General features: G+C 40.5%; 1 protein-coding gene across 3 annotated transcripts; it reads right to left on the minus strand.

The window, feature by feature from the left end:
* Positions 1 to 405: 405 nt before the first annotated feature.
* Positions 406 to 16,963, minus strand: LOC114079114 (T-cell surface glycoprotein CD1a-like). 3 transcript variants are annotated; one of them, XM_027920239.3, is made up of 6 exons: positions 16,850 to 16,963; positions 16,284 to 16,538; positions 8,013 to 8,291; positions 7,544 to 7,825; positions 7,108 to 7,198; positions 406 to 631 (listed from the first exon to the last, which is right to left on the minus strand). In XM_027920239.3, exons 1-6 carry the CDS (start codon positions 16,908 to 16,910, stop codon positions 628 to 630), a joined length of 972 nt encoding a protein of 323 aa, XP_027776040.2. In that variant the 5' UTR covers positions 16,911 to 16,963; the 3' UTR covers positions 406 to 627. The 3 variants fall into 3 exon arrangements, with proteins under 3 accessions (XP_027776040.2, XP_027776039.2, XP_027776038.2); XM_027920238.2 differs by lacking the exon at positions 406 to 631 and adding an exon at positions 6,332 to 6,934 and having other exon boundaries at positions 16,853 to 16,963; XM_027920237.2 differs by lacking the exon at positions 406 to 631 and adding an exon at positions 6,333 to 6,934.
* Between the last annotated feature and the right edge of the window lie 7,703 nt (positions 16,964 to 24,666).

Below are 24,666 nucleotides of genomic sequence, written 5' to 3' on the forward strand. Positions count from 1 at the left end.
AAATCTGGCAAAAATTCAAATATCTATTTACAGAAGAATGGAAAAAATATTCTACAATCATGTGACATAACAGTACACAGCATTGAAAAGGTTGAACTACTGCCGTGGAAAAACATGGATAACTGAAACAGAAATAATGTTCAGCAAAAAAAGAGGCATATCATAGTACTTACCATTAAGATTTCAGAATGTGAGTTTCAAAAAATTGAATCAAAACTACTCTAGGTTGGTAGAGATCAGAGTATTGGTTGCCTTTAAGAGGTTATTAACTGGAATGAGAAGCCATGATGGAAACTTCTAAGTGCTGAAAATATTCTGTATAAGAGTAGTGGATCATGCTTGTTTTTTTTTTTTTTTTTTTTTTTTTTTTTTTTTTTTTTTTTCACAGTGGAGATCTGAAAGAGAAAACCAAAGTAGTCTATATTGGCATTGGGAGCTTTAAAAATAAAACTTTATTTAGGGACATGATAACAGAGACCATGAGTGGGACACTAGGAAGGGTAAAACAGGAAAGGAGGGAAGGCCATTTCATGATGTTATCAGGCTTCTCACTGCTACAAAAAAAACCTGGGATCTGATCTTGCTGGGGGCTTCTGATTCTTTATACTGATTTTGTCTCTGAATTATCTACCTGAAAAATAAGAAAAGTACATATTCATGACCTCCCATCCATTAATTGTCAAGGATTGTCCACTGAGTGTTACAGCTTGACATTTGCAGTTCTGAGCATTGACAAATGCTAAGTAGCTTCTCTCAGGTGTCCCAATCACATTGCAGGAAAAGTCTAGGGACAAAGGCACAGAGGATATAACATGCAACTGAAGTGAGCCTCTGTCACAATTGCTTCAAGAAAATGGCACAGAGATGTATGCTACTGTCATGTTATGTTGTCACACATGTACACAAAATTCAAAAATCAATCTTTTTGTTTATTCCTAAGAAAGCCTCAATTATCTATATCTACAGCCTTACAGCCTTGGTTAACTGTTTAGCTCTCTACGCCACCTAGTGGTGGAATATAAACATTTTACAAGTGTCAGCGGGATTTCAAAAAGAAAATTTGCTGTTTCTCTCTGTTCCAAATTGAGATGCTGGTGCCTGATGTAGAATGCTCACTGCAGTGACAGCTGTTTGTCTGTTGGAAATATTTTTCTTTACCTTCTACTTTGAGATGAACAGGCAAATCCATTTGGCACTTTTAAGTAAAATATATTCATGTAGGGAGATTTGTAGATGAAACTTTGCTGTAAATGGAGGGTTTTATCTGCATCTGGGCTACTTCCTGTATATTTTCCTTAAGTTATGATCAGCTTTGGGGCTGGGGATGTGGCTCAAGTGGTAGCGCGCTTGCCTGGCATGCGTGCGGCCCGGGTTGGATCCTCAGCACCACATACAAACAAAGATGTTGTGTCCGCCGATAACTAAAAAATAAATATTAAAAAATTCTCTCTCTCTCTCTCTCTCTCTCTCTCTCTCTCTCTCTCTCCCTCCCCCCCCCACTTCCCTCTCTCTTTAAAAAAAAGTTATGATCAGCTTTAAATAACATCTGCACACTGCATTTGTAATCTAAAGAAGCCAACTTTTGTTTTGGAACTATTGTCAGTTAATATATTTGCCATTCAGAGAGTAAAAACTATTATGTGTTGAAAGAAGGAAGGACAAATGAATGCAGGAATGAATTTTTCAGAATGAAATCTTTGGGTGTGGGGACAAGTGCATGGAGTACTGCATACATCACATATCTTAAGGGCGTCTGAGTGGCAGGCAACTCTTCCAAGCTAGGCATGTGAGCGGCAAACCACTTACTCTCTGGTCACAGCCCTGGGCATGAGGCTGCGTGTTGCAGTCTCTGTGCTTGCTCCATGGCCCACTCCTCAATTGATTGCTGCTAGGACAGTAGCAGAAATTGCATTGGTGGCAAACTGTAATCTGCTTAGCTACTGACTAAGTACATACACATGGTAACTGCACAATAAAATAAGACCTGCTTCCTGCTTGGTCTCCAGAGGTCTTGATTAGCAACTCCACAGCCACACACTCCTCTACCCTGTTCCATGGACTTCCTCACTTAATGAAAGAGTATATGAGCATAGAAAAATTTCTTACACATGCTGTCACCTGCACCTGGTCTCTCTAGATGTTCCTGTTTTCCTGGGTTGCCTCTTCTCAAATGTCTAAGCAAATTAAGGCTAAGTCACTTTCCTAGAATTCATTTCAAGCAAGTCCTTCCAGGAAGCTAAGGACAAAAAAAAACAATGAAAATAATAAACTGCAGAATCAAATTGGGTAGACAAAAATTTCAAGCTCAGAACACAGTGATGATCTTTTTTCCTCCCAATACTTTATACTCAATATGTACCTGATGCATAGTAAGTGTATAGTAGGTGCCTAAGAACTGTTTTGTTACATCAGTTTATGGATTTTAAAGTAACTAAAGTCTGGTCATGCATGTCTTAACTCTCATTATCAGTTGGGGTCATTAGTCAATCCCCATTAGTTAGGACTTCTGAATTTCTAATTTGTCTACCTATGGAAACTTTTATCACCTCAAATTAAGTACTCTCAGTGCTTTTGCAGACATTCATAGATATGTAGAGAGTGGTGCATAATGTGAGTTAAATGAAGAACGCATTTCCTATGAAAGTTAAAAAAAATTGAAGCTCTGTCTTGAGGTTTCACTTCTCACTACAGGATGAGCATCCTTTGTGTGGGCTGGTGAGTACCATGATTTTCATACTTTGTGCTCTTTGTTACTGATTTTGTCAATTAAAATGACCCCAAACACATCTCTAACATGCTATCAAATGTTCATAAACTGAAGAAGGCTGTGATGTGTATAACAGAAGATGTTTTTTTAGATCAGCTTTATTATAATTATAATGCTATTGCCTGATAGTTCAATGTTAATGAACAATGCAATACACTGGAAAAAGAAAGATAAAATTTGATCATTGGTAGATGAAGTTATGTTATAAAGTAACAACTATGATAAAGCTATGACAAACAACCATATGTGTGGCTTCCTGAGATGACAACAAATTTTCTTTTTTTTTTTTTTTTTTTACATATGGTAGATAGCATTGTAGAAAGGTTGGAAGCCTAGGAAATTTGTGGTCACATTAAACAGGTTCAAAAAATTGTTAAACACTTCTCAAATAATGTTTTTGTTTAAAGATATACTGCATAAATTCTTAATTTTAATTCTTATGCCATAGGAATCTTATTAAGGAAGTTGGGGCCATTGCCACATGATGGAAATTAGGGCCTAATTTTTCTTCTATTAGACACAGGGTATCTGGTTGTATTCTTAATTCCTTGATCTATTTTGAGTTGAGTTTTATGCATGATGAGAGTTGGGGTTTAATTTCATTTTGTTGCATATGGATTTCCAGTTTTCTTAGCACCATTTATTGAAGAGGCTATCTTTTTTCCAATGCATGTTCTTGGCACCTTTGTCCAATATAAGATAATTGTAGTTTTGAGGGTTAGTCTCTGTGTCCTCTATTCTGTACCATTGGTCTACTAGTCTGTTTTGGTGCCAATACCATGCTGTTTTTGTTACTTTTTGGTATAGTGATGCCACCTGCTTCACTCTTCCTTCTCAGGATTGCTTTAGCTATTCTGAGTCTCTTATTTTTCCAGATGAATTTCATGATTGATTTTTCTATTTCAATGAGGAATTCCATTAGAATTTTGATTGGAATTGCCTTAAAACTGTATTGTGATTTTGGAAGTATGGTTATTTTGATAATATTAATTCTGCCTATCCAAGAGCAATGTAGATTATTCCTAAATGGGATGGACTCAAACTAAAATGTTTTTTCTCAGCAAAAGAAACAATTTGTGAGGTAAATATAGAGCCTACATCTTGGGAACAAATCTTTACCTTTCACACGTCAGATAGAGCACTAATCTCTAGAATATATAAGAACTCAAAAAGCTAAACACCAAAAAATAAAAAATAAAAACCCAATCAATAAATGGGCCAAGGACCTGAAGAAAAACTTCTCAGAAGAGAATATACAATCAATCAATAAACATATGAAAAAATGTTCATCATCACTAGCAAAAATATAAATGCAAATCAAAACCACTCTAAGATTTCATCTTACTCCAGTCAGAATGTCATCTATTATGCATACAAACAACAATAAGTGTTGGCAAGGATGCAGGGTAAAGGTACACTCATACATTTCTGGTAGGACTGCAAATTGGTGCAGTCAGTATGAAAAGCAGTATGGAGATTTCTTGGAAAATTGGGAATGGAACCATCAATTGACCCAGCTATCCTTCTCCTCAGTCTATACCCAAAGGACTTAAAAAATAGCATACTATGGGAACATAGCCACATCAATGTTTAGAGCAGCACAATTCACAATAGCTAAACTGTGGAACCAACCTAGATGCCCTTCAATAGATGAATGGATAAAAAATGTGGCATATATACACAATGGAATATTACTCAGTAATAAAACAGAGTAAAATCACGGCATTTGCAGGAAAATGGATGGAGGTAGAGAAGATAATGCTAAGTGAAGTCAGCCAATCCCCCAAGAAACCAAATGCCAAATGTTTTCCTTGATATAAGGAGGCTGATTCATAGTGGGATAAGGAGAGGGAACATGGGAGGAATAGATGAACTCTAGATAGGGCCGAGTGGTGGGAGGGGTAGGGAGGAGGCATGGGGTAATTAATGATGGTTGAATGTGATGATCATTATTATCCAATGTACAGGTTTAAAGACACAATTTGGTGTGAATATACTATGTATAAAACCAGAGATATGAAAAATGTGCTTTATATATGTAATGATAATTGTAGTACATTTTGCTGTCATATATAAATAAAAAAGATATACTGCATACAATGAATTACTTGTAAGAATATTTTTTTAATTGGTTGTTCAAAACATTACAAAGCTCATGACATATCATCTTCCATACATTTGATTCAAGTGGGTTATGAACTCCCATTTTTTACCCCAAATACAAGTTGCAGAATCACATCGGTTACACATCCACATTTTTACATAATACCATATTAATGACTGTTGTATTCTGCTACCTTTCCTATCCCCTACTATCCCCCCTCCCCTTCCCTCTCATCTTCCCTCTCTACCCCATCTGCTGTTGTTTAATTCTCTCCCTTGTTTTTTTTTCCCCTTTCCCCTCACAAACTCTTATATGTAATTTTGTGTAACAATGAGGGTCTCCTTCCATTTCCATAGTTTCCCTTCTCTCTCCCTTTCTCTCCCCCCACTCGTCTCTGTTTAATGTTAATCTTTTCCTCATGCTCTTCTTCCCTGTTCTGATCTTAGTTGCTCTCTTTATATCAAAGAAGACATTTGGCATTTGTTTTTTAAGGATTGGCTAGCTTCACTTAGCATAATCTGCTCTAATGCCATCCATTTCCCTGCAAAATCCATGATTTTGTCATTTTTTAGTGCTGTGTAATACTCCATTGTGTATAAATGCCACAGTTTTTTAATCCATTCATCTATTGAGGGGCATCTGGGTTGATTCCAAAGTCTAGCTATTGTGAATTGTGCTGCCATGATCATTGATGTGGCAGTATCCTTATAGTATGCTCTTTTAAGGTCCTCAGGGAATAGACCGAGAAGGGCGATAGCTGGGTCAAATGGTGGTTCCATTCCCAGCTTTCCTAGGAATCTCCATACTGCTTTCCATGTAAGAATATATTAAATAAGATTTTTAAACAAAATACACTAAACAAGGTTATGTATTCATCAGGTAACAAAAATATTGTGAACAGACACTCAAAGGAACCTACCCCTCTGTTTACCCTGGAAGCATGGCTCAGTGTTCACTATGGCAGTGTTTGCAGCAGAAACTGTAGAGAACATAACTGCTGAGAATGCACCTTACTCACCTGGACCTACTTCAATCCCCAAGGGCAGCACTTTGATTCCTCTTTTTTGATTCCCTTTTTAGTGATGCACTGATTCCATTTTTCACATATCACCACACTGAGGTGCCTTTCAACCTAAAAATGCACCTGTGAATCTTCTCATGATTTTGTAAAAATGAAAGTTATAATTCAGTAAGTCTGAGACCAGGCCACAGACTCTACATTTCTACCAAACTCCAATGTAATGAATCTGCTGCTTGGACCATAAACCACATTGAATATGGAGGACCTTCATCCTTCCTTGCTCTTTTAGTTTTGAGAACTTGGAACAAAATTTACATGCTAATATTTTCCTAAAATTGAGTAACAGAATTGGTAAGAAGCAAAACTGCATTTCTTCTCAGAGACTTAGAAAAAACTATAGAAATAAGAAAGCATTAAGTCTCTGGGCCAACCAAGACTTTTAAGTCAAGCATCAAATATATGTCAACTACAACACAGGTGTCAGGATGGCAGAGAATTTAAAAAAATACAAACCTACCTAAATTCAACAATTTTTTTTTATTGAGAACATGTTACATGCAGGCAAGACAATTCACCAGGGATACACAAACTTAAAAAGCATGTGCTTTGCTCTCAAACTTTCAAAAACTTAAAAGAAGAAATGAACCTACACACCTGCCACAGAAGCAAGGATATGGGGGTTAGAGTTAAATGTGAGGAAACAGAGGACAAACACTTCGCACCATGAATTAAAGAAAGACCTCTGGAGGGTGTGATATCTGAAATGCATCAGATGATCAAATATACCTACCAGGAAGACATTGCTAACACCCTATTCCATTCAGAGTTAAAACCCCACAAACCAGGTTAGAACAACCAATCCTGCAAGATTACATTGAGCATATATTGGTAACTGATCATGGAATGAAAATGAATTACAAAGGTTTACAAAGAGAGTTGATATTATGTCATCTGCATGTGGCGTTCAGGTGTAGACTGGGCACCTGGGTAGCTGGGTCCTCACTTCAAAAGGAAAGCTCTGCCAGGAACTTCACGGTGTGTCCTAAATGAACCAAATGAGAACAGAGAAATAACAGACCTTCATAAGCTGGAGGTGACAACTGAGCAGAAAATGGAAATGGGGCTGAGAGGAGAAGGAAAAGAGAGGAAAAAGACAAAACAGAAAAGAAGACCATTGGAGATGAGGGACAGGAAAGAAGAATGCAAAGAACTCACCAGTGTTTTCTAAGCCAAAATCCAAGACCTGTCAGAAGAGCCAGGGCCACTATCACTGCCAAGAGGATCAAGCCCAGGGATCTATGAGGTGCTGCAGATTCAAGTGGACACCAAGATGTTGTTTTCAATCCATTCCCCCATTTTACCCCTCGCACTCCCCGTTTGCTGTATTAACCTGTACTATTTTTCTGGAGTGTCTACCTTACAAATCATTTTTCCTTTTTTTATCTCATCTCTTTTCAGAGATGAATCCTTCTTCTATCCTACATCTTTTTATATCTACAGATCCATCATTTAAAATTCTTCCATTCTTTGAAATAAATATTTGTCTTCTTTTGGGGTCTGGAATTTGTAAATGTCATTTTTTTTAGCTGGTCCTCATGCTCTGCTATAAGATCCCCTCTTCCCTTCTGGATCCTGGGCCCCCATCTCTTACCACCCCAGTGGAGGATGAGGTCCTGCCCTCCTAGGCTGCTGTGCTTCACCCTGCAGGCCAGGCCAGCTGCCTCCCCAGCTGCCACATCCAGGGTTGCTCGGAGATACCATGTGCCATCAGCATTGGGCAGGATGTCACCTCTCTGAGTGCCCTGCTGCTCCTGTTCCCCTCGCATCCACATCACCCACACAGGCTTTGGGTAGAATCCAGACACATGGCACACCAGCAGCAGATGGCCAGGCCCAGGACTGGGGCCACTGGACAGCCAGGCCTCGGGCTTCACTGCAAATAACAGAAAACTCATCCAGACACAGACTCTAACATAGACTATGATGTTGAGAACTCCATGTAAGACTACCAAGACACATCATTCCCACTTCTGGAAATGTCACTCATTATCCTTTTCTCTTTTTATCCTGAATTTGACTTTAACATAGAAAAATTCTTTGAAATGGGCTACAAGACTGACCTTGTCGCTGGAGATAAGTCTTCCCTGCATCAAGGAGACCCAAGGTGAAACGTGGGCAGATGTCACTGATGAGCCTATGTATCGTATGTTTGAAGGCTGGGCTGAGATTGAGTAGTAGGCAGGCTTTCTGGGCTTTTTCCCCACCCTTTGGGGATGGTAAGAATGTTTCATTCTGAAAGCTCATGAACTCAAATCCTTGGATTGCTATCTGCAGGAAGCCTACAAATGCCTTCCCAGAATGCAGTTCACAGCCTAGTGTAACCTGTAGATCAAAGGAATCTGGGGAAGAGGAGTAATGAATTAGAGGAGAAAAATAAGAAAACTGGAGTGAGCAGAAGCCAAAGACAATAGATGCAGAAGAGAGTTTAGGGAGTTTAAGGGAAGGGACCCCAGTGTGCTTTGATCAGAGATTCACATTAATAAGAACTGGTCAGAGATAGTAGAGGGAACTGGGACCAAAGACAGAGCAGGCCCAGCGGCCTGCTGAGGGGCAGAGCCGCCCCCCACCCCCCTCGCCTGCCAGGTAGGGGAAGGGTGACCACCGACAGAAAAGGCCCAGTGGCCCAGGGCGGGACAGAGCTTCCAATCACTCCTGCAAGGTAGGCGGGCCTGCGACCCACCGGCAGAAGAGGAGCAGCCGCCTGCTGAGAGGCTGAGCCGCCCCCTCCCCCTGCGCCGGCATAGTAGAGAGAACTGGGACCAAACACAGAGCAGGCCCAGCAGCCTGCTGAGGGGCAGAGCCGCCCCCCACCCCCCTCGCCTGCCAGGTAGGGGAAGGGTGACCACCGACAGAAAAGGCCCAGTGGCCCAGGGCGGGACAGAGCTTCCAATCACTCCTGCAAGGTAGGCGGGCCTGCGACCCACCGGCAGAAGAGGAGCAGCCGCCTGCTGAGAGGCTGAGCCGCCCCCTCCCCCTGCGCCGGCATAGTAGAGGGAACTGGGACCAAAGACAGAGCAGGCCCAGCGGCCTGCTGAGGGGCAGAGCCACCCCACACCCCCCTCGCCTGCCAGGTAGGGGAAGGGTGACCACAGACAGAAAAGGCCCAGTGGCCCGCGGCGGGACAGAGCTTCCAATCACTCCTGCAAGGTAGGCGGGCCTGCGACCCACCGGCAGAAGAGGAGCAGCCGCCTGCTGAGAGGCTGAGCCGCCCCCTCCCCCTGCGCCGGCATAGTAGAGGGAACTGGGACCAAACACAGAGCAGGCCCAGCGGCCTGCTGAGGGGCAGAGCCGCCCCCCACCCCCCTCGCCTGCCAGGTAGGGGAAGGGTGACCACCGACAGAAAAGGCCCAGTGGCCCAGGGCGGGACAGAGCTTCCAATCACTCCTGCAAGGTAGGCGGGCCTGCGACCCACCGGCAGAAGAGGAGCAGCCGCCTGCTGAGAGGCTGAGCCGCCCCCTCCCCCTGCGCCAGCATAGTAGAGGGAACTGGGACCAAAGACAGAGCAGGCCCAGCGGCCTGCTGAGGGGCAGAGCCGCCCCCCACCCCCCTCGCCTGCCAGGTAGGGGAAGGGTGACCACCGACAGAAAAGGCCCAGTGGCCCGCGGCGGGACAGAGCTTCCAATCACTCCTGCAAGGTAGGCGGGCCTGCGACCCACCGGCAGAAGAGGAGCAGCCGCCTGCTGAGAGGCTGAGCCGCCCCCTCCCCCTGCGCCGGCATAGTAGAGGGAACTGGGACCAAACACAGAGCAGGCCCAGCGGCCTGCTGAGGGGCAGAGCCGCCCCCCACCCCCCTCGCCTGCCAGGTAGGGGAAGGGTGACCACCGACAGAAAAGGCCCAGTGGCCCGCGGCGGGACAGAGCTTCCAATCACTCCTGCAAGGTAGGCGGGCCTGCGACCCACCGGCAGAAGAGGAGCAGCGGCCTGCTGAGAGGCAGAGCCGCCCCCTCCCCCCCGCGCCTGCAAGGTAATCGGAACTGAGACCACCATCAGAACAGGTCAGACCTGCAACCGAGAGACAGAACAGGCCCAGTGGCCTGAGGAAGGGTAGAGCCGCCCCCCCCCCACGCCTGCAAAGTAGGCGGACCTGCGACCCACTGGCAGTACAGCCCCAGAGGCCTGCAGAGGGGCAGTGCCGCTGCCTGCGCCTGCAAAGTAGGCAGAACTGCGACCACCGACAGAACAAGCCTAGCGGCCCGCAGAGGGACAGAGCCGCCGCCCGCGCCTGCAAGGACGGCGGACCTGCTACCGACTGGCAGAGCAGGCCCAGCGGCCTGCCGGCGTGGTAGGCACATTGCCCCAATTGGCGGAGGGGCAGAGCCGCCGCCCGTGCCTGCGAGGGAGACTTTGCAACTATACAAGACCAATATAAATATATAGGGGGAAAATTCAATAGCACAACAGTTTCACCAAGAAGAAAGGAACGCGAACAGTATGAAGAGACAAGGAAAGAAAGGACCACAAGCATTGCAGGTCAACTCAACTTTAGAAGAGGTAATAGCTGCAGCTGATGGAATGTCAGATAAAGAATTCAGGATATACATGCTTCAGATGATCTGGAGTCTCAAGGAAGACATCAGACAGCAAAATCAGACAATGAAAGATCACTTCAACAATGAATTACATAAACAAATCCAAGAAGCAAAAGATCAACTATACAGGGAAATAGAGGTTATAAAAAACAAACAAACAGAAATCCTAGAAATGCAGGAAGCAATAAGCCAACTTAAAAACTCAATTGAGAATACTACCAGCAGAGTAGAACACTTAGAAGACAGAACATCAGACAATGAAGATAAAGTATTTCAACTTGAAAAGAACATAGACAGCTCAGCAAGACTGTTAAGAAACCATGAGCAGAACATCCAAGAAATATGGGATAACATCAAGAGACCAAATTTAAGAGTCATTGGGATACAGGAAGGAACAGAGTTTCAAACCAAAGGAATGAGCAATCTATTCAATGAAATAATTCGAGAAAACTTCCCAGACTTGAAGAATGAGACAGAACCCCAAATCCTAGAAGCCTACAGGACGCCGAATGTGCAAAATCATAAGAGACCCACACCTAGACACATTATAATGAAGATGCCCAACATACAGAACAAGGAGAGAATTTTAAAAGCTACAAGGGAAAGGAAGCAGATCACATTTAGGGGTAAGCCAATCAGGATAACAGCTGATCTTTCAACACAGACTCTGAAAGCTAGAAGATCCTGGAATAACATATTTCAAACACTGAAAGAAAATGGGTTCCAACCAAGAATTGTGTTTCCAGCGAAATTAAGCTTCAGGATGGAAGATGAAATTAAAACCTTCCACGATAAACAAAAGTTAAAAGAATTTGCAGCTAGAAAACCATTTCTTCAAAACATCCTTGGCAAAACATTACAGGAAGAGGAAATGGAAAATAACAATGAAAACCAACAGTGGGAGGTAGGACACTAAAGGGGGGAAAATAATCAAAGTGGAAAACAAACCATGTTTAGTAACATAAATAAACAAATATGGCTGGAAGAACAACCCATATCTCAATAATAACCCTAAATGTTAATGGCTTAAACTCACCAATCAAGAGACACAGGCTAGTAGAATGGATCACAAAACAAGACCCAACAATATGCTGCCTACAGGAGACGCATTTGATAGGAAAAGACATACATAGGCTGAAGGTGAAAGGTTGGGAAAAATCATATCACTCATATGGACTTCGGAAACAAGCAGGAGTATCCATACTCATATCAAATAAAATAGATTTTAAGCCAAAGTTAATCAAAAGGGATAAAGAGGGACACTACATACTGCTCAAGGGAACCATACACCAACAAGACATAACAATCATAAATATATATGCCCCAAACAATGGTGCAGCTATGTTCATCAAACAAACTCTTCTCAAGTTCAAGAGTCTAATAGACCACCATACAATAATCATGGGAGACTTCAACACACCTCTCTCACCACTGGACAGATCTTCCAAACAAAAGTTGAATAAGGAAACTATAGAACTCAATAACACAATTAATAACCTAGACTTAATTGACATATATAGAATATACCACCCAACATCAAACAGTTACACTTTTTTCTCAGCAGCACATGGATCCTTCTCAAAAATAGATCATATATTATGTCACAGGGAAACTCTTAGACAATACAAAGGAGTAGAGATAATACCATGCATCCTATCTGATCATAATGGAATGGAACTGAAAATCAACGATAAAAGAAGGAAGGAAAAAGAATATATCACTTGGAGAATGAACAATAGGTTACTGAATGATCAATGGGTTATAGAAGACATCAAGGAGGAAATTAAAAAATTCTTAGAGATTAATGAAAACACAGACACAACATATCGGAATCTATGGGACACATTGAAAGCAGTTCTAAGAGGAAAATTCATTGCTTGGAGTTCATTCCTTAAAAAAAGAAAAAACCAACAAATAAATGATCTCATACTTCATCTCAAAATCCTAGAAAAAGAAGAGCAAAACAACAGCAAAAGAAGTAGAAGGCAAGAAATAATTAAAATCAGAGCTGAAATCAATGAAATCGAAACAAAAGAAACAATTGAAAAAATTGACAAAACTAAAAGTTGGTTCTTTGAAAAAATAAACAAAATCGACAGACCCTTAGCCATGCTAGCGAAGAGAAGAAGAGAGAGAACTCAAATCACTAACATACGGGATGAAAGAGGCAATATCACAACAGACACTTCAGAAATACAGAAGATAATCAAAAATTATTTTGAATCCTTATACTCCAATAAATTAGAAGATAGTGAAGGCATAGATAAATTTCTTAAGTCATATGATCTGCCCAGATTGAGTCAGGAGGATATAGACAACCTAAACAGACCAATATCAATTGAGGAAATAGAAGAAACCATCAAAAGACTACCAACTAAGAAAAGCCCAGGACCGGATGGGTATACAGCAGAGTTTTACAAAACCTTTAAAGAGGAACTAATACCAATACTTTTCAAGCTACTTCGGGAAATAGAAAAAGAGGGAGAACTTCCAAATTCATTCTACGAGGCCAACATCACCCTGATACCTAAACCAGACAAAGACACTTCAAAGAAAGAAAACTACAGACCAATATCTCTAATGAACTTGGATGCAAAAATCCTCAATAAAATTCTGGCGAATCGGATACAAAGGCACATCAAAAAAATTGTGCACCATGATCAAGTAGGATTCATCCCTGGGATGCAAGGCTGGTTCAATATAAGGAAATCAATAAATGTTATTCACCACATCAATAGACTTAAAAATAAGAACCATATGATCATCTCGATAGATGCGGAAAAAGCATTCGACAAAGTACAGCATCCCTTTATGTTCAAAACTCTAGAAAAACTAGGGATAACAGGAACATACCTCAATATTGTAAAAGCAATCTATGCTAAGCCTCAGGCTAGCATCATTCTGAATGGAGAAAAATTGAAGGCATTCCCTCTAAAATCTGGAACAAGACAGAGATGCCCTCTCTCACCACTTCTGTTCAACATAGTTCTCGAAACACTGGCCAGAGCAATTAGACAGACGAAAGAAATTAAAGGCATCAAAATAGGAAAAGAAGAACTTAAATTATCACTATTTGCAGATGACATGATTCTATACCTAGCAGACCCAAAAGGGTCTACAAAGAAACTATTAGAGCTAATAAATGAATTCAGCAAAGTGGCAGGATATAAAATCAACACGCATAAATCAAAGGCATTCCTGTATATCAGCGACAAATCCTCTGAAATGGAAATGAGGACAACCACTCCATTCACAATATCTTCAAAAAAAATAAAATACTTAGGAATCAACCTAACAAAAGAGGTGAAAGACTTATACAATGAAAACTACAGAACCCTAAAGAGAGAAATAGAAGAAGATCTTAGAAGATGGAAAAATATACTCTGTTCATGGATAGGCAGAACTAACATCATCAAAATGGCGATATTACCAAAAGTTCTCTATAGGTTTAATGCAATGCCAATCAAAATCCCAACGGCATTTCTTGTAGAAATAGAGAAAGCAATCATGAAATTCATATGGAAAAATAAAAGACCCAGAATAGCAAAAACAATGCTAAGCAGGAAGTGTGAATCAGGCGGTATAGCGATACCAGACTTCAAACTATATTACAGAGCAATAGTAACAAAAACAGCATGGTACTGGTACCAAAACAGGCGGGTGGACCAATGGTACAGAATAGAGGACACAGAAACCAATCCACAAAACTACAACTATCTTATATTTGATAAAGGGTCTAAAAGCATGCAATGGAGGAAGGATAGCATCTTCAACAAATGGTGCTGGGAAAACTGGAAATCCATATGCAACAAAATGAAACTGAATCCCTTTCTCTCGCCATGCACAAAAGTGAATTCAAAATGGATCAAGGAGCTTGATATCAAATCAGAGACGCGCCGTCTGATAGAAGAAAAAGTTGGCTACGATCTACAGTCGGTGGGGTCGGGCTCCAAATTCCTCAATAGGACACCCATAGCACAAAAGTTAATAACTAGAATCAACAAATGGGACTTACTCAAACTAAAAAGTTTTTTCTCAGCAAAAGATACAATAAGAGAGGTAAATAGAGAGCCTACAACCTGGGAACAAATCTTTACTCCTCACACTTCAGATAGAGCCCTAATATCCAGAGTATACAAAGAGCTCAAAAAATTAGACAATAAGAGAACAAACAACCCAATCAACAAATGGGCCAAGGACCTGAACAGACACTTCTCAGAGGAGGACATACAGTCAATCAACAAGTACATGAAAAAATGCTCACCATCTCTAGCAGTCAGAGAAATGCAAATCAAAACCACCCTAAGATACCATCTCACTCCAGTTAGATTGGCAGCCATTATGAAGTCAAACAACAACAAGTGCTTGTGAGGATGTGGGGAAAAGGGTACACTTGTACATTGCTGGTGGGACTGCAAATTGGTGCAGCCAATTTGGAAAGCAGTATGGAGATTTCTTGGAAAGCTGGGAATGGAGCCACCATTTGACCCAGCTATTCCCCTTCTCGGTCTATTCCCTAAAGACCTAAAAAGAGCATGCTACAGGGACACTGCTACATCGATGTTCATAGCAGCACAATTCACAATAGCTAGACTGTGGAACCAACCTAGATGCCCTTCAATGGATGAATGGATAAAAAAAAAATGTGGCATTTATACACAATGGAGTATTACTCTGCATTAAAAAATGACAAAATCATAGAATTTACAGGGAAATGGATGGCATTAGAGCAGATTATGCTAAGTGAAGCTAGCCAATCCCTAAAAAACAAATGTCAAATGTCTTCTTTGATATAAGGAGAGTAGCTAAGAACAGAGTAGGGTCGAAGAGCATGAGAAGAAGATTAACATTAAACAGGGATGAGAGGTGGGAGGGAAAGGGAGAGAGAAGGGAAAATGCATGGAAATGGAAGGAGACCCTCAGAGGTATACAAAAGTACATACAAGAGGAAGTGAGGGGAAGGGGAAAAATAATACAAGGGGGACAAACGAATGTCAGTAAAGGGGGCAGAGAGAGAAGAGGGGAGGGGAGGGGAGGGGAGGGGAGGGGATGGGGGATAGTAGAGGATAGGAAAGACAGCAGAATACAACAGACACTAGTATGGCAATATGTAAATCAATGGATGTGTAACTGATGTGATTCTGCAATCTGTATATGGGGTAAAAATGGGAGCTCATAACCCACTTGAATCAAATTGTGAAATATGATATATCAAGAACTATGTAATGTTTTGAACAGCCAACAATAAAAAAAAAAAAAAAAAAAAAAAAAGAACTGGTCAGAGATGGAGGTAGAGGAAGAGATGATAATATGAAGAAGGGAGGGAATTGTTCAAAGGTGATAGTGATGGTGTGGGGGTGAAGGACTTAATGCGAGAGAGCAGAGACTGTAACAAACTAGGGGGAAAGTATCCATGGTTACTTTAACGGTTTAGACAGGGTTGACAGAAGAGATTAAATGGAAGAGAAAATAATACTTCAAGGAGTCAACCAAGGAATGAGGAAGCTGAGGGTACCTGGTTGAAGACTGGGGAAAAAGGTGGCCACTAGATGCCCTGAGAAGAGATAATAAAACACAGCCCTGCAGTCAATGAGAGAGCAGTTCAATAGGGGAAAAACTGAAGGTTTTTGAAGAATCAGGTTCCGGCTTATAGCCCTTGGCCAGGGTGTGACTGCAGTCTTACGCTGAAGAGAGTTGAATTAGAATCAGAGCAGAGAAGGCTGTTCCCTGAGTAATCAAAAGTTCACTGAGATGCCCCTCCCCTCATCCCTTTCTTCTCCTCAGCAAGGGAACTAAACTCACCTTTAAACATTAATTGAGAAATGTAAAATCCCTGATGGTTAATGAAGTATGTGTGGAAAAACTTTTCCAGATCCATCAACTCATTATTACTGAAGTTGCCCCTGGACCAGGGATACAGGAAAATGATGGTACCCGAGCTGCTGTTCCATCTGTGTGTCTCCAGCTTCCCCAACCAGCCTGAGCCCAGATGTTTCCAGGAATGGTTGTAAAAGGATGATATCTGGATAAGATGGTAGGAGACAGGCTCCTCAAACCCTGAGGCAAAAGAATAGATAGAATGGGTAGAAATCAAACACTGCGAGGAAGAGACTTTGGGAAGAAAGTTGCCAGTGGGAAGACTCAGAATCTGGAAAAGTGGAGAGCCACCATTACCTTAGCTGACATCTGCTGGCCCCCAGAGTCCCATGCTCTATCAACATCCTCCATGACAGCACAGAGGGCTTGAGTATGAATACGCAGAATGGGTCCAGCTTGCCACTAATTCTCTCCAGGTATGTGCAGGGGAAACTACCATCCCCCCACCACCACACACACACACACATCTGTTCAGATGCCCCAGTTCTTACCACCTTCACTGTCACCTCCTGGGAAGAGAGCAGTGAGCAAGGGAAGTAGCAGAAACAGCATGGCACTTGCAGATGCTGTTTCTTTCTCTCAGAGAAGTTGTCCTTTGATTTCTGTTCTAAATAAACCTACCCCCACAGACCTCTCTTCTGACTTCCTTATTCAATCAAAAGACAGAAACCCCTCCTGCCTGCAAAAAAGAAAGTGTGCACCCTCCCAAAACCTTGATCATCTACTCAGTTCCCTATTTCCCCAGCTATTCTGACTCTCTGCCCAGTCTTTCTACTTCTCTCATTGTTACAAACATCCATCGTGTTCATCTTCCCCTATTTCAACTGCTATGAAACAGTCTTACATGGCACTGAAAATTCACCAGACCACTAGGGACACTTAATTCAGTGCTGAGTAATGAAACCAGGATCTTAAGCATTTTCTGTTATTTCAATAAGTTTTAATTATTCCCTCATGTGTTCTCGTTACTACCTTATCTCCCATTCCAACACCTCCATATCTATGACATCACTGGGTACTTTATTTACTTTTTCAGAGCACCTATGATTGTCCTCTATAATAGTATCAACTAATGAGTTTATGATCATGTATCAAGGCTGGCTCCAAGGGACATGCAGCCAGTGCAGTAACACATTTAATTCTCCGTGATCACCACCTTGAATTTTATAATAATTTTATTGAGTTTGTGTTTCATAAGAGAAGTGCAATGAAATTTGTATAGGAGCTCATAGGATGCTCTTTGGCTTATGTGGGGTTCTGCCTACCACAATTTCACCTGGATGTGCAGCACTCTTCCACCTACTCCCCACTATCTGGGGCCTTGGCAACTCTAGACTCAACCTATCCACCTCCATCCTGCCTCCACTGCATGGTCAGGTCTCGTTGCAGGACAGGCCCCTTCTGCCATCAGCCTCTGCCACTACCTCCTGCCTTGGAGGCACAAAGGGAGAATGGGATATGCACCTAACAGTGTGAGGGCAGAAAATAGGTGCAGCTTTCCCATCCAGAGTCTGAACCAAGTTTTTTTTTTTGTAACTGGTAAGGGTGAGCCTGTTGCTCAATCTTGTTCCAAATATCACATGCATCTCCATGTAATTTGACTCTAATTTCTCAGTGCCAAGTGTCAGGGTAATCATTTGTGAAAAGAGAGATTAACTTCCCCATTCAGTCTAGCAACAATAAGAATCATTTGAGCAGCTGGGGCAACAGGAACCAGGCAGCCAGTGTAGCTTGCATGTCATTATGAAGTGAGCATCACCCCTCAGTTGCCTAAGAGTTCCTGGAATCATCCTGACAGTATCCCTGTGCTAAATGGATGCAATATTAGAAAACTAAATAAAAACAGACACATAACCTTTCATAGGAATTAATAAGTTTTGCATTTTAGTACCTTTAAAAGCACCCCCTCCACAACCTCTTAAACCCAAACCTGCTATGATCTGAATCTTTATGTCTTCCCCAAATTCACATATTGGAATCCTAACCACCCATGTGATGGTATTAGGAAATGGGTCTTTGGGAATTGATTAAGTCATATGATTTCAACCTGAGAAATAAGATTAGTGCCTTAGACAAGGGACCCCAGAGAGACCAAATTACCCTTCCACCAGGTGAAGAAATATTTTGAAGGTGCCTTTGATGAACCAAAATGCAGATCCCACTACAAAACAAATATACCATGACCTTGAACTGTCCAGACTCCAGAAAAATAATATTTTAGTGGTTATAAACTGCACAGTCTATGGCATGCTGTGATAATAGCTGGAATGACCAGGACAAGGCTCCACATTTTTGTTTTTCCCTGGATCACACAAAATATATGACTGCTGCTCTTGAGCGTGGAGTGAGAAAAAAAGGAGAAGGTAGTTGGATTTGGATAGGAAAGAGAGGGAGGAAAATAACTAAATAAGGAATGAGGTTCTGGGACTAAAATGTTGTGAGCCTATAAGAGAAATAAAGGATATAACAGATGCAGGAGAAGGAGGAAGAGGAGTCTTTTGGTCAGCATTTTTGTTTCTGTGACCAAAGAACCTGAGAAGAACAATTTCAAGGAGAAAATGTTCATTTGGGGTCTCACAGTTTCAGAGCTCTTAGTCCAGAGATGGCCACCTTCACTCCTCAGGGCCCAAGGTGAGGCAGGACATCATGGCAGGAGCGTGTGGCAGAGGAAAGCAGCTCTGAATGTGGCCACCAAGAAACAGAGAGAGAGAGAGAGCTCCACTCTTCAAGGCCAAAATATATGCTTCAAAGGCATGTCCCTAGAAACCCACCTCCCCAGCCACACCTACCAGCCCACAGTTACACTCAGGTAGTCCCTGTCTGGTGATTTATGCACTGATTGGGTTAAGGCTGTCATGACCCAGTCACCTCACCTCCAAACCTTCTTGCACTGTCTCACACATGAGCATTTCGGGGACACCTCATACCTAAACCATAACAAGGGAGTCATAAAGGGAGGGGAAGAAGAATTCAAAGTTTCTTCCCCTCAACTTTCCTCTGGCAGAGTTTCTCCTGGTGAGGATGCAGGTAGCTGCTGGAGCTTTGGTCAGTCAGAGTCCCACAGAGGATCTGCAGCTCCCCAGGCCACTGCAATCCTGAGTGAGCTCTCAGCTGTGGAGGGTGAATGACAAGGTCTGAGGAGGAGAGAGGAAAGGATGGACACCATTGGGAGCTGCCTGGGGGATGCTGAGAGTTAGGGGAGCTGAGCGAGAGCAACACTGTAGGAGAAAGTCAAGAGACAAAATAGGTGGGAAGTGACCAGGACCAGAAAATAAGAGAACACCTTTGACAGAGGGCTTGGTTATATAGATCACTGATAGTGGTGTGCTCCCTGGTCACAGGAAAACATGAGTAAGATATATGCCAAATGAACTCAGCAAGGCATCTCAGCTATCTTAGAGGCATCCAGGATTCTTCCGTTTGTCACAAGCCCTACTCAGGATGCCTCTTCTTGAATCATTGTTGCTTAGGGAACAAGCATGCTTATGTTCTTCCTGAAATCTCTCACTGTTGCTCCCCTGCCCACCACCACATCTCCTGATTTTCTCCATCAACACACAGCATTCTTCACACCCGGACATGAACTCCCCTCCCCACACAATCTCACTTTTCATTCTGATGGCTCCCACCTCACCAACACCAACCTCAGCTTCCCTCCTGAGAAACCCATGGCCTGTCACCCTTCCTGCCTGTACTGGGCTTCTCCTTTCCCTCCCACACTTCCTCAAGTTTCTGTCTTGCCCTTCTGACTTCCCTACATAGGGCCTGTATTTTTTTTTTCTTTCACAGTAAATTTCTTGCAGTAAAAGGACATTCAACCTGAGCTTCATGGTGATCTCCTAAATGGGACACCTGCATTGAATTACCCTGGCCTCAGTGTCCTTGAATGTAAAATAACTAGAAAGCACTGAACATTTGATATTATCCCTTGTGTCTCTGATGTTCTGTGTGACTTGCTGTCCTCCCATCTCTTCCCATCTGAGTGTCCTCTATCCCACCTCTGCTTCTCTCTCCTTTCTTCTTCCTCCTGCTTCTTCACTTACCTTTAATCTCATTCTTCACTTAAATTTCATCTCAGCTCCCAGGGTCTCATCTCTGTTCTCTTACTCCTATTCATTCAGTCTAACCTTAATCCTTCCTCCTTGGATCCATTTCCAATCCTAGAACAATAATTCATCACACAACCATGAAAATCCTCTGTGTGAAGGCAGCACACATAGTTATGCAGTTGCTTCTGTTGAGATGACCTAGGACATAGCTTAAAAAGACATGACAATAGAAAACACATGAAAATGTGCAGCTATATTTTAAATTGTTTCAAATGCAGAGCTTCATTTACAATGAAATAAAAAGTATTCTCTTGGGAAAAAAGCAAAGAAATGTAAAACTGGAGGGGAAGATAGCATCTGGAATTGTGTACACAAGATATTGTTATGCCCCAGTTCCCTAGTTGTTGGGCTACTGTGGTCTCCTGAGTCAGAAGATAAGGTCTTAACTTCTGGGCAAAGAAGGTCAGAGTTGCAATGCAGGCTTCTTCTATATCTTCAAGTCTATGACAGAATAATCTAAAAAAAGATCCACCCAATTAAAAAAGGAAGGAAGCTATCTATCTACTCACTAAATGTTGGTTACTTTACTTTTGCTTTTCTCATTCTGAGATATACAAATCACTGGTCTGAGTTAGAGTTAACAGATATCTACTTGCATCATCCTAGAATAAAATGCATTATAACAAAAAAGTGAATGCAAATGTTTGACAACTCAATGAAACTGGTAAAATTTAAAGCAAAGTTGATCAAGAGAACTCGCTCAAACAAGCTCTGAAGGATACACACACAAAAGCCTTTCTTAACATTAACTACAATGCAAAACAAGAGGACATAGATAGAAATAATTCTCCATAAATGGAAGTTGTTAGACAAAACAGTTTAATTCCCCTCAGTAAAATTACACAGACAGGAAGTTACATTTCAAATGCTGAAAGATATGAAAAAAATCATACAAGAAAAATAATAATATTTAAAGAATAAAATACCAGCACATTGGTAAAGCAAGTTTAACTTCTAAAATAACTGTTATTGCTATGATTATGTGAAAATTCAAAAAGTGAGTTAAACAAAAGAAAGTGAAAGAATTTTGAAATATTTTGAAATCTGAAGATCTGAAAAGTTTCTTCTAATGCAATGCAGAGATAAAAGCAATTGAAACTGAAAATGGCATTGAAAGATAGAAAGCCTAGCCCTGTGAGGCAGCTCCCACCATTAATTCCAGATACTCAGGAACTGAGGAAGCAGTTTTGAATGTTAGAGGCCAGCCTGGGGAACAGTGAGATCCTGTCTTAAAAGAAATACAATTAAAATATGGTTCAGTGATATACTATCTTGGGTTGAAATTCCAGTAACAATTAAAAAAAGATATAATGATTATACAAATCCCAATATAATTCAAAGGGGATTTTATTTTTTCTCCATTTGTTCTAATTAGTTACACATGAGAGCAGAATGCATTTTGTCTTGTTGTACACAAATGGAGCACAACTCTTCATTTCTCTGGTTGTATACAATTGAGAGTCACACCATTTGTGCAAATATACATGTACATAGGGTGATTATGTTTGTCTCATTTCACCATATTTCCCATCCCCATCCTACCTTCTGCCCTCAATTTCTCATCCCAATCCAAAGTTCCTCCATTCTTCACTTGTCCCTCTCTCATTATGGATCTGCATATATATGTTAGAGAAAACATTTAGTCTTTGTTTTATGGGGGATTGACTTATTTGGCTCTCCATAATATTCTCCAGCTTCATTCATTTACCTGCAAATGCCATAATTTTGTTCTTCTTTAAGGCTGAGTAGCATTCCATTAAGTATATATAGCAGAGTTCTTTATCCATTCATCTATAGAAGGGCGTGTAGTTGGTTAAACTGTTTAGCTATTGTGCATTAAGCTGCTATGAACATAGCTGTGGATCTCAACTCATTTCTCAACCCAAATGCTCAAAGCTAGGAGGTAACTGGAATAACAAATTTCAAGCCCTGAAAGAAAATGAATTCCAACCATGAATTTAATACACAGGAAAAAATGTTTCAGATTTAAAGATGAAATTAAAACCTTCCATGATAAACAAAAATTCAAAGAATTCACAACTAGAAATCCTACACTACAGAACAATCTCAACAAAATATTCCATGAGTTTGAAGTGAAAAAAAAGTGAAAACCTATACTAAAGGGACACTCAACCAAATAACAAACTAAGACAAATCAAAAACCAGAAATAAATCAAAATGATAAGGTATACAAATCATATCTAACTAATAACCTTGAATGTAAAGAGCTTAAACTCATCAGTCAAAAGACATAGACTGACAGATTGGGTTAAAAAGTAAGACCCAACTATATGCTGTCTTCAAGAGACTTACCTCATGGGCAAAGACATCCACAGGCTCAAGGGGAAAGGATGAGAATAAACTTATTACTCATATGGATTGTGTAAACAAGCAGGGGTTTCCACTCATATCTCAGATTAAGTATATTTCAAAGTAAAGTTAATCAGAAGAGAAAAAGATGGATATTTCATACTTCTTACAGGAATTTTATATAAGCAAGACATAACTGTTATAAATATTTATGTCCCAAACAATGGAGCATCTATGTAAATCAAACAAATCATTCTCAATTTTAAGAGTCAAATAGACCACAATACAAAACAAAAATACTGGGTGATTTTTAACACATCTCTCTCGATACTGGACATATTTTCCAAACAAAAACTAAATAAGAAAACTATAGAACTAAATAATATAATCAGTAATTTAGACTTAACAGACATATATAGAAAATTTTATCCATCAACAAGAAAACATACTTTCTTTTCAGCAGAATGTGGCTCCTTTTCTAAAATAGACCATATTTTAAGCCACAAAGCAACTCTTAGTAAATAAAAAAAATGCAATAATACCATGCATTCTATCAGACCAAGATGGAATGAAATTAGAAACTATAGATAAAATTTAAAAATGCAAGCTACAGCAAAAATGGAGACTAAATAATACACTATTGAATGATGACTGGATAGTAGAAGAAATCAAGGATGATTTCTTACAGGTAAGTGAGAACACTGATATAAAATATGAAAATCTCTGAGACTCTATGGAGGCAGTACTAACAGAAATGTTTATTGCATTGACCACATTCATTAAAAGAATAAAAGTCAACAAATAAATGACCTGAAACTACATCTGAAAACCCTAGAAAAAAAGAACAAATCAACATCAAAAGCAGTAGAAGACAAGAAATAATTAAGGTCAGATCGGAAATCAATGAAGTTGAAACAAAAGAAACAATTGAAAATAAAAATGACAAAACAAAAAGTTGGTTCTTTAAAAACTAAATAAAATTGATAAACCCCTGGATATGCTAAAAAAGAGAAAATTCAAATTACTAGAATGAAGAAGTAAATATCAAAAGAGACATTTCTGAAATACAGAAGATAATTAGAAACTATTTTGAAAATTTATATTCCAATGAAATAGAAAATATAGAAGACATAAACAAATTTCTAAACACATATAACCTACCTAAACTGAACGAGGAGATTATAAAGAATTTAAACAGATCAATGTTAAATAATGAAATAGAAAACATCATCAAAAGCCTACCAACTAAGGAAAGCCCAGAACCAGATAGATTCTCAGCCCAGTTCTACAAGAATTTTAAAGAAGAATTAACACCAGTACTCCTCAAAGTATTCCATAAAAAAAGAAAAGGAGGGAACACTTCCAAACTCATTCTATGAGGCTACCACCACCCCAATATTAAAACCAGACAAAGACACATCAAGCAAAGAAATCTTCAGACCAATAACACTGATGAACATAGATGTAAAAATTCTCAATAAAATTCTGGAAAATTGTATATGAAAACATATTAAAAAGATAGTGCACCATGATCAAGTGGTGTTTATCCCAGGGATGCAATGTTCGTTCAACATACAGGAATCAATAAACATAATTCATCATATTAATAGACTTAAAAACAAGAATCATATGATCATCTCAATAGATGTAGAAAATGCATTTGACAAAATAAAGCACACCTCCATGTTCAAAATAGTAGAAACATTAGGGATAGTAGAAACATACCTCAATATTCTAAAAGCTATATATGATAAACTGAAAGCCAGCATCATCCTAAATGGAAAAAAATTAACAGTACTCTCTCTAAAAACTAGAACAAGACAAGGATATCCTCTTTCACCACTTCTATTTAACATCATCATTGAAAATCTAGCCAGAGCAATTAGAAA

Source organism: Marmota flaviventris, chromosome 10 (genome assembly GCF_047511675.1).
Source record: "Marmota flaviventris isolate mMarFla1 chromosome 10, mMarFla1.hap1, whole genome shotgun sequence".
In the NCBI taxonomy this organism is placed as follows: Eukaryota; Metazoa; Chordata; class Mammalia; order Rodentia; family Sciuridae; genus Marmota; species Marmota flaviventris.

Bases quoted from the DNA above. Each gene is read 5' to 3' on its own strand.
- LOC114079114 (XM_027920237.2), bottom strand. From the start codon at position 16,910: ATGCTGTTTCTGCTACTTCCCTTGCTCACTGCTCTCTTCCCAGGAGGT. The intron at 16,539-16,849 runs GTAAGAACTGGG...CTTTTGCCTCAG, and splicing joins AGGAGGTGACAGTGAAGGTG to GGTTTGAGGAGCCTGTCTCC. The intron at 6,935-7,107 runs GTGAGTTCTTTG...TGGTTCATTTAG, and splicing joins TTTTGGCTTAGAAAACACTG to GACACACCGTGAAGTTCCTG.